This window comes from Dipodomys spectabilis, unplaced genomic scaffold (assembly GCF_019054845.1).
Source record: "Dipodomys spectabilis isolate Male_0828 unplaced genomic scaffold, ASM1905484v1 ptg000018l, whole genome shotgun sequence".
NCBI classification, from domain to species: Eukaryota; Metazoa; Chordata; class Mammalia; order Rodentia; family Heteromyidae; genus Dipodomys; species Dipodomys spectabilis.
In genome coordinates this window covers 16996828-17007064 of record NW_024870695.1, presented here as the reverse complement: position 1 = coordinate 17007064, position 10237 = coordinate 16996828, and the positions used below count along the sequence as shown (strand labels likewise).

Genomic DNA, 10237 nt, shown 5'->3' with positions numbered 1-10237 from the left:
TTGTGTAAGACCTTCTTCTCCCAGAGGCTGGGGACCAGTTAGAAGTGGCAGATAAGGCCAGGTGCCTGGTGGCTCATACCTGTAATCTGAGCTACTCAGGAGGTTGAGAAATGAGGATCATGGCTCCAGGACCACACACACACACACACACACACACACACACACACACACACACACACACAAGTGGTGGCTAGGGACAGTGAGGCTGGAAGACATCATTTGAGGCCTCAGCCTATAGCTGTAATGATTAAAATATATGTCCCATCCTGGAATATATATATACTTGGAAAAGACTTGGCACTCAGACCCCCGGGGTTTGATTCTTGGCACTCCCATTTATTAACCCTATGACCTCGGGGAAGCTTCCAGCAAATATTTTAGAGCCTCTGGGCATCTGTAAAACAGGAGACCTGTGTGGGCTTCTCTTCCTCCACAAGAGGTGCAGGGCTCCATCGTCCATTCCATTCGGATGTGTTGAACACCCCACATGGCCAGGTCTTGCTCGGGGTAAATACACTGAATGAGAACACATTACTTTTGCCCTTTGGACAACTACGGTCTAAGGCACATCTATCATATGAGAGAATAGTAAAAATAGTATCTTGCTTAACGAGATTAGAGAGGGTTAACTTGGACAACCTAGGTAAAGAGGTTGAGGTAGAGTTGCTAGAACTCAAATATAAGCTCCTTCCTTCTGTCACTGTTCTTCCTGTGACCCAAGGGCTCCACAGTGCCCCAGGCCCCCGCGGCTTCCTGGGTGCACACAGAAAGGACATGAATCACACCTCTCCTGGATTATAGGCAAAATCAGAGGTATGTCCCTAGGTCAAAGACATCTCCTTTCTGTTGGCATTCTGTTGGTATTCTCAACACCCAGCAGGGCACCCTGCTGGGAAGAGGCCTGGCCTGGGCAAGTGCTAGAATTGAGTTTGCTGTCTGTCCCTCCTTCTGAGTGGACTCCAAGGGTGGCCAATGCTGCCGAAGACTTGGATGCCAAGGTTGCATGTCCCAGGTTAATTGGCGCCTGAATACAGAGCCATCAACTTGACCTTAAAGTAGCAGTGCTGGGGGCTGGGGCTCAGAGGGCTTCTGGGGGTAGTTGGGTAAGTTTGCTCACTTGTCTGCCCACCCTCTTGCGAGAGATGCCAGCTGGAGGCTTGTTTCTATCTTCCTCCTGACACAGCCCAAGAGAGCAGTGTCACTTGACCTCAGGGCACATTCCAGAATGAGGGCACAGCCAAGAATAGGACCCAGGAACCCTGCCACCTATCCTGCCTGCATTAATCACACATTCCCTAGAGGAGGAGGGAGGCTTCAGACTCTTTGTGAGGGAAGAGGAGGAGGGAGAGGTTGAAGGTAGATCTGGGGACAGGAGAGAAGACACTAGAAGCAGCCCCTTCTTGTGGATCCTCTGGTACAGTAACACCTCCTGGCTCCATCTGGCAAACTGTCCATGACCTCTGTGGGCTTGGCCTCTGGCGTCCCCGGGCTGCTCTTCTGATGTGGATCGGTTGACACACACAGGGAGATGGGGACTTAGAGATGAGGCTGAGGCAGCCTGGGGATGGAGGAAGCGCCCCGAGGAGCTGAGTCTTGAAGGATGAGTAGGCACAAGGCTGAGGGCTCGCTCAGGAATCTAGGCCAAGATTGCATGTGTGTGATGTCACGTGACATGTACACAGCCCTGAATGTGTGCTGGTTGACTGGACACAGGTCCTTCCGAGATATGTGGGTTCCTGATGTCCAGATGTGGCTTCACACTGCCCAGTCCACAGCAGGTGTGTGTGTGTGTGTGTGTGTGTGTGTGTGTGTGTGTGTGTGTGTGTGTGTGTGTGTGTGTTCCACGCATTAGGAGAATAGCACAAACATTTAGAGATCTGATGTCAGACTGGCAGGATGCAGACCTCGGCTCTGCCACTTTGCAGCCATGACATCCTGGGCACATTTCTTATCTCTTCTAGCTTTATGTCTCCCACCTACAAAATGGCATTCTGCCTCACACAGTCACAGCTCACTGACAAAAGATGGGGCCTGGGGCCTGTCATATCTTAAGCCCTTGCTCAGGCGGATTTTATTAGAACAGGGCAGATGGACAGAGGAAGTTCCCAGACAAAGGAAATGTACCACCATGAGGCTGTGTTTCACTGTCATTCTTCTTCCCTAGTCAGGTTCCATCCTGATTGCTTGTTCTTCAGCCTACTGTCCAGGGGGTGACGACAGACCAGAGAGCAGCTGGCCAGACAATGGAGCAGAGTCCTAGGAGGCTGGTAGGGGGACAATGGAGCAGTGTCCTGGGAGGCCATGGCTGGGGACTGGGAGTGGAAGAAAGAGGGGAAGCGGCCAAGCTGCTCTGCCTGGGGAACGCAGGCTGGTCCAGCGACAGGCGAGATGGAATGGGTAGCAGGAAAAGAGAGGGATTAGAGAGAGGGACTGGAGGGGAAACAGAGCCAAATGGACCTGAGAAAGGCCAGGGATGAGCAGGCAGCATGGACAGGGAGGTGGGTGACCCTAACCTTGGTGCAGAGACCTTAGGATCCATGTGCTGGGACCCAGCTGGGGCCAAAGCTCCCAGACAGAGGTGGGTAACTTCTACAGGCCGTCTGGCCACCCAGACTTGGAGCCTCCTCTCAGCCCCGATAGCACCTGATAGATGCCAGACATTGTCACAGACTCAGGAAATAGAGATGAAAGATGATGAGTTGTTTTATTTTGCTTTGTTTTGTTTGCCAGTCTTGGGGCTTGAACTCAGGGCCTGGGCACTGTCCCTGAGCTGCTTTTGCTCAAGGCGAGCACTCTACCACTTGAGCCACAGCACAACTTTTGGCTTTTTTTTTTTTTTTTTTGAGTAGTTTATTGGAGATAAGAGTCTCACAGAGGTTCCTACCCAAACTGGCTTTGAACCAGAATCCTCTGATCTCAGCCTCCTGAGGAACTAGGATTATAGACATGAGCTACCAGCACCCAGCATGATGTGCAGTTTTGAAGATATAAAAATTGGTATTGCCAGATGCTAGTGGTTTATACCTGTAATCCTAGCTACTCAGGAAGCTGCAATCTGAGGATCATGTGTCCAAGCCAACCCAGCAGTTTTTTTTTCCTTTTAAAAATCACGACATGGAGCTGTGGTTCAAGTGGTAGAGTGCCAACCGTCAGTGAAGTCAGTGAAAAAGTCAAGGGACAGTGCCCAGGCCCTGAGTTCAAACCCCACCATTCACACACACACACACACACACACACACACACACACACACACACAACTGATGTCACAAAGTAGGTCAGAAATTGTAATCATTCTTTCAGCATCCAAGTTATCTGAGCTCTGAATCAGGCTGGGGGAGGTACTCGGTTCAGATTTCTGGGAACCACAGAATAGAGCCTTGAAAGCTGTGGTCAGAGTCTCGAAGCGCAAGGGGAGGAGAGACTGGGGCCCTGGGGCTGGTCGAGAAGGGCCCCCAGAAAACCACTGTCTCTGCACAAGGCTCCAATTTGTTTAGGCTTTCCAGTTTTACCTGTGGAATGATTGGAGCCGCAGGCCTCCATAAATTACCCTCTTGCCATCTGTGTTACATGTGAAGACAGTGGCTTGGAGAACAGGTAAGTGGCAGAGCCAGTCTCCAGCTCTGTGGGCTGGATGGTTTCTGGCTCTGCCAGTCTGATGCAGTAGGGGTGGCATCCAGAACCTTCCCCTTCCCCAGGGAAGCAGAACAGGGAGCTGGAGCCCTGCTGTACCAGCCCTGCTATTATCCTGGTCCCATATACACACAAACGAGGCAGGGGGAGGTGACAGTCCTCAACCTTCCAGGTCGCCAGGTCACCTGGCCCAGGAGGGGACGGGCCCATGAGCCAGTTTGGTGGCTCAGTTTTGTGCTGTGTGTCTTCCTGTAATGCTATGAGGAGCTCCCACTCCCTGGGCCTCACTTCTGTCTTGTGGAATAGCTTGTCCTGATGCTCTCATTCCCCACCTTTTGTTCCCTCTTCGTGGGTGAGTGCGGCTGCCTGGATTCCTCCTTTGGGTCGTGGCCACAGCAAAACTGCAGGGTGCGGTATCCCCTGCGAAACGGAGGGGACAGACAAGTTGGGGGGGGTAGGACCATGGCTTTCAGGGCCCTGGATTCTTGTCCAGGGGTGTGGAGCTGTCATGACATTCCCTAAGGTTGAAAGCTCTGCTGCTTCCATTCGCAGAACCGTTTCAGGCCCCTGAGCATTCCAGGGACCAGGCCTCACCCTGAGGCCCCCTTGGGGAATCATAGCCAGGCAGGACTCCCTCCTGCCCGGTCGGTTTCACATTCTCACCTCTTGAAACATCAGTGTTGGGATCTGGGTTTTGTACCCGACACCTCCATCCCCATTGTTCGAAGAGGGAGAGCACTGAGGTTGCAAATCCGGGCCAGAGTTCCACCCCTCTACCTCCCATTCTCCTTGCCTGGCTGGTTCTGATTTCTCCAGTTTTGCTCTGAGCTGTGCCGAACGCCTATAGAACTCACAGTGTCCCTCCAGCATCCAAATGTGGCCCCACTGGACACGAGGTCACAAGAGCAAGTGTCACAACCACTGTTCCTCCCTCAGCTCCCCACAGCAGCCCAAAAGAACCACACAAAAGCGGTTGATATATGAGTTTTTAATTAGCATTTTCCTCCCTATATTCAAGGAAGAAAGAACACCCCTCCCCCATCCCCACACGGCCATCCTTGGCTTTGGAGAGGCAAGGTCAGAACAGAGGGCTGAGAGAATGGGGACAGATGCAGAATCGGCAGTGGGGCTCCCAAATCCTCTTCCTAGTGGTGGGGTGCCTGGGCCCACACAGGAGTCTAGAAACAAAAATCAACCAGCTGCAACATCTCCCACCTTCCCTCCCGGGCCCCACCTGCAGCCTCCCTCCAGGTCACTGCCGGTTCTGTAGACCACCACCAGATGGCAGCATCGAGCAACCCACGTTCCCTAGATGCCTCTTCCTTTCCCCTTATCTTCCTTTCCCCTTATTCCAGTCCTCCACTAACCCCGCCCCTGCCTGCCTCTTCTCTTTATTTCTCTTACTACCAAAACACATCTTGGGACATCTATTTAATGTCTGTCTAAAGCAGTCACTGAATCAGCCATCAGATGGAAACTGACAGCTGGATAGCCAGCCAGGACTCTTGGGGTTTTTTTGGGGGGGTGGGGGCAGGCGGGAGAGAGGGGGTTCTGGGATCAGGGCTCTGTGTTTGGGCTCTTCGAACCAGGTCCCAACATCTGATACATAGAAGTATTCAGAAAGAGTCCACTGGATGGAATCCAACAGAACCAAACCCACAAGCCCGTGCAGCTGAGAAGCAGCATGGATTCTACTGTGTGTGCCATGTAGCCTCAGAGACACAGGCTGACACAGCCAAAGGCACCTGTCCTTGGCAGCCTCCGCTCAAGACGTGCCGTTCGCTGACTGGACTATGCCTCTGGCTTTCCACTGCTCACAGCCCTTGACAGGAAGCAGCCTCTGCTCACAATGGTCTGGGAGTCTGGAGGAAAGTTATCCTGATGGGTCTCTGGGCTCTTGGTCTCTCCACCTGCACCTGCTTTACAAGTCAACACATCCAACTGTTTATCTCCCAGCCGTCTGCTGACCCCTGGCTGGGGAGCCATGGCTGGGGGATGGAGGGAGGGGCAGCAAGGGGGGAGGAGAAGGCCTGAGCAGAGTGGGCCTCAGGAGCAACTTACCTGTGTCTATTGACATCTCCTTTTGGCCCCCTCAGCTAAAACAAAAAGGAGATGGAGACACACACACCTCCCTCATTAAACCAAAACACTAGAAGTTACTCTAAGACCCACTGGGTAGCTTTCTTCCAACACGTAGCCTGGTGCTTCCCTGCTGGCCCAAGACTAAGCTGATCTTGCCTGGTTTGTGGACAGGGGCCCTGGGGTTTGGGTAGGTGGGAGAGGGCCAGGGAGGGTAGGCCAGCCTAGTGCAAGCCCGGGAAGTCCTTAAGGACGTCACAGGTGTTCTTGTACATGACCTCACGGAGCTTCCTGACCCTCCGGGTGCTGGAGGCGCCCACAAAGCTGTCAGGTCTTAACATGGCCATGCCACCATCCACCTCCCCCATGATGATGAGCGGCGTCTCCCCCACCGTCACGTTGGGGCAGGGGCAGGCCCAGTCCACGTGGAGCAGCGTGACCTCCAGTGGCTCCCGGCCCAGGAACTTGAGGCCCATCTTCTCATCCTTGAGGACCTCGTCCACAGTCACCAGGGCACGGCCTGAGTCGGGCTCCTCCGTCAGCTCAGAGACCCGGCCTAGGATGACAAAGTCACTCCGACAGAAGCTGGTGACCAGCTTCTGCCGTGGCTTACAGGCCCGGCAGCGCTGATTGCCCCGGGGGAAGGGACATGACTCCTCACAGGCCTCACGGCTCTCAAAGTTGTTGCCGTTGCCCTCACAGCCACCGTAGACAAAAGACTGGCACTGGGCCATCTGGCTGTTGTAGGCCCAGCGTGGCGCGTAGGCCTTGCACGGCCCCTGCAGGGCGGGCAGGCTGCACACGGCCAGCGGGCCGCTCATGCACGCCAGCATGCAGGCCTCGTAGGTCTCAAAGTGGTTGAGGTTGCGGTGGCAGTGGCCGAAGGTGAAGGTCAGGCAGTTGTTGGCTTGGGCATCGAAGTGCCAGCGGGTCTGCTCCTCGCCACAGTCCTCGCTGTCGGGGGGTTTGAGGCACTCCGCCGTGGGGAAGGCCGTGCCATTGAGGCTGCTCTCTGAGGTGGCCAAAGCCTGAGCCCCCCTGACCACGGACAGGGGGAAGTCAACCCTCAGCACCCCAGCAGGATTCTGGGCCGTGCAGGTATAGATGCCAGCATCCTGGAGCTGGGCATTGTAGATGACCAGCTGGGCAATGTTGGTGACTACCACATTGCCACGTACGTGGTTAGGCCTCATGACCACATTCTCCCGATCCTCCAGCTGCTTCTCCCAAGTGACTTCCGGCCGGGGCCGGCCCACCACATCGCAGAGGAAGCTCACCGTCTCTCCCACGGTGACTGACTGGTGCACAGGGTGGTTGAGCAGGGCCGGGGCTGCCATGTCCAGCCCCGGGGTCTCTGGGGAGGCCGTGGTGGGGTGCATGGTGGTCTCGGGCGGCGGAGGGCTGGTGTTGGGCCAGGTGAAGTGGTAGCGGCAGGTGACCACGGCCAGCGTGATGCCCTTGGAGCAGGCCTCGGCGTCCATGTAGCAGCGGTTGTAGTAGGTGAGGCCGTCCGAGGCGCAGGTGAAGCTGGGCTCCTTCTCACAGCGATCTTTGCACTTGCACACGGGCTGGCCATCCCAGATGTCACACTCGGAGCCCTGCTGCACGCACATGAAGTGGTCGCACGTGGCTTCCTTGGGCATGCCCACTGGGCCTTTCTTCCCTTTCACGTCCATGTAACGGGCTGCCACACAGCTTGTGGTTCCACAGACATTGGGGCAACACTTCTCATAGGTCTCACACTCCTGAGAGAACCAAGAAAACTCTCAACAGAGACAGAACAAGGAAGAAAGGATCGACTCCTACCTCCTATCGAGCGAAAGAGTGCAGCCTTTACCTTCCTCTTACAGGAAGGTCCTGTAAGAGGACCAAGGTCCTAAGGCTAGGATTATGGGCCGCCCCCTCCTCTCCCTCCTCCTCCTCCTTCTTTTGGTGGTGGTACTGGGGTTTGAACTCAGGGCCTTACATTTGCTAGACAAGTGCTGTGCCATCTGAACCATTCCTCCAGACCTTGTTTTTTTTTTGCTTTAGTTTATGTTTCAGATCAGGTCTCATGCTTTTGCCCAGGGCAGGCTTGGACCTTGATCTTCCAACTTCTACCTCCTGTGTAGCTAGGATTACAGGCATGCACTATCACTCAATAGGATGTTTTCTTACTACCACTTCACAAAAATACAGAGAAGTAACACCCATGTTGCAGAGAACGAAGGTGGTAGAAAAGAGGTTCACGTTCTCTGCCTGTGTGGGAGGTGGATCCTAACATCATCCATCATCTGGTTACCTAAAAGAGGCCTAGGGTTGCAGATTTAATCTGCCACCTCCTCCCACATCTCACACTGAGGTAAAGATTATCTGGCCAATGTGAAGGAGTTGCTTCTGGGGCAGACATTCAAGTTCAAGTCTCTCCACACCTCTCCTCTGAAGGACAGCAGGGTGTCTTAGACCCAAGAAAACCAGGTCTTGTGGCCTGTACTAGACCAGCTCCGTGAGGGACATTTCACAAAGAAAGTAACAAGACAAAAGTCCCCTTGTGTGGCAAAAATCAACAGTCATTGAGGCTTTTTCCGTCTATAACCCCTGCTGGTTTTCTATGGAGCCACATAAGACATTAGTTTAATTCCTCCAAATGAGCAATGCGCACCGGGAGCCGGCATACACACGATTTCACGTGGTGTTTTCCACAATCACACGTCGTACCCTGGGGCAGCCGGGCAGCCCTCCTAATCCGGCACCAGGTAATAACTCCATGAATGACTCCCTACCAGGACCAGCCTCTCGTCCTTCGGCCTTTCATTTCAGTCTCCTTGGCATTCCATACCGGCTCAGAAGAGGAAATATCTCCACTGGGCTGTGGGGAGCCTGACTCCCCTCACTTGTTTACTGTGCTTTGCCCCCTTACCCCCATTCAGCTTAGAACTGGGACTTTGCAGACTATGAATCCTCAGCCCCGCATGGGTACCTGCTCCCCAAGACACATCAGCAGCAGGTGTCATTATCCTGCCTGACTTCTTGTAAAGATGCTATACGGAGGGGTTACAGTTATGTCAGTAGGTAATGAGTACATTTCTTATCAAGCATTGTTACCCCCTTCTTTGTTTTTCTCCTACCATCCCTTCCCTCCCCACCCTTCCCAAAGTTGTAAAGTTCATTTCCAACATAGTGCTGCCTGATTTCTCAAGCCAGTCTGGGCTAGTGAGGAAAGACTTCCTACTAGCGACATGAGCTCAACCAATGGGGAGAGCCGCCACCCCTCCCTGCTCCTTATCCTCTTGTCTACAGCACTGCCTGATGTGTCCTGAGTGGCCAGAGACCTGTCCCCAGCCCCATGAGACAGAAGATGCTCTCTCCATGGAAGTCCTGTGCTCTTCTGTGGAGATGCCAGGGGTCCTCGGCAAGGCCTAGCTCTTATCATATCAGGAGCCCTGGGAGGCCAGGTGAAGCAGAAAGGGACTGTGGCCAGAGCAGGTGGAAGTACTTGTCCTTTGCCCTGCAGGAGCCTGCAGAGATTGCCTCCCCTCAGCAGCCGGAGGACAACAGCCCTAGAAGTAGCCCTGTCCTCAGCCAGCACCAGTCAGTGGGGAGAAAGGAGCATCTCAGAGTCTACAGGGCTGGGCCCCGCTCGCTTCCCTCTGAGGACACCCAGCACACCTGGACCACAGTTGCTCCTTCTCAGCCTACCTGTCAGCCCGGTTAATCTCTGGGTCAAAATCCAAACCCTGGGGAGGTGGCTGGAGGCTGGATGGTGCCAGTCAGATAGGGGTCCCTCATTGGCCACAGTACAGCTCTGGGTATCCCCTGTGAGCAGGTGGCTGATGCCCCTGTACTGGTATGTTGGACCAATTTGCACCATTGGGCCAGCACAGGGCTGGCTCATAGCAGCACGGAGGAGCCTAAGGATGGAGTCATGGTCCCTCCTCATCCAGGCCCTCTGCAGTAATGAACAGGCTTCAAGACAGTTACCTCCAGGCAGACAGGGCTCAGGAACCTTCATCTGCGTTCCTGCAGCTCATCTCCAGGCATCCCCACACCCCCTTATCTCCCCCCCCACTGCCCTCCACTTATTCGCACAACTCACGTGGTCCATCTCGGACTCCCCGCTTCCCACTCACCTGGTCTGCCTCACACTCTCGCTTGCAGGTGCTCTGAGCATCCACCCAGAGGTTAGGGTTCATGTCGTTGGGACAGATGCCTGCATGGGAGTAGCGGATGGGCGGCAGTGCCAGGCCTCGCGGAGACACCCCAAGCAAGGGCAGCAGCAGCAGCAGCAGCAGCCCCCAGTGGGACCAGAACCAACGACACCCCAAGGCCCACATGGTGTGGGCTACAACGGCCAGAGACGTCCCCTTGGATGACACCAGGGGCTTCTTCTCCGAGGGCTAGAGACCCCTGCCTTCTGCACCCCAGCAGGTTTCCTCGCTTGGGCGGCAGCAGCAGCAGCAGCAGCAGCAGCAGCAGCGGCTGTCTGAGCCTCCACCAGCCTGCTGGGCTGCGCGGCTCCAGATAAAAGAAAGGTCTTTGGAAGGCAACT

General features: G+C 54.7%; 1 protein-coding gene across 1 annotated transcript; it reads right to left on the bottom strand.

Annotated features, from left to right (window-relative positions):
• Nucleotides 1-5933: 5933 nt before the first annotated feature.
• On the bottom strand, nucleotides 5934-10022 carry Wfikkn2 (WAP, follistatin/kazal, immunoglobulin, kunitz and netrin domain containing 2). Its single transcript, XM_042674037.1, has 2 exons — nucleotides 9819-10022; nucleotides 5934-7454 (listed from the first exon to the last, which is right to left on the bottom strand). Exons 1-2 carry the CDS (start codon nucleotides 10020-10022, stop codon nucleotides 5934-5936), a joined length of 1725 nt encoding a protein of 574 aa, XP_042529971.1.
• Between the last annotated feature and the right edge of the window lie 215 nt (nucleotides 10023-10237).

Excerpts from the sequence above, each read along its gene's own strand:
- Wfikkn2 (XM_042674037.1), bottom strand. The coding sequence starts at position 10,022 with ATGTGGGCCTTGGGGTGTCGTTGGTTCTGGTCCCACTGGGGGCTGCTG. Across the intron at positions 7,455-9,818 it reads GAGAGTGTGAGGCAGACCAG|GAGTGTGAGACCTATGAGAA; the intron begins GTGAGTGGGAAG and ends TGGTTCTCTCAG.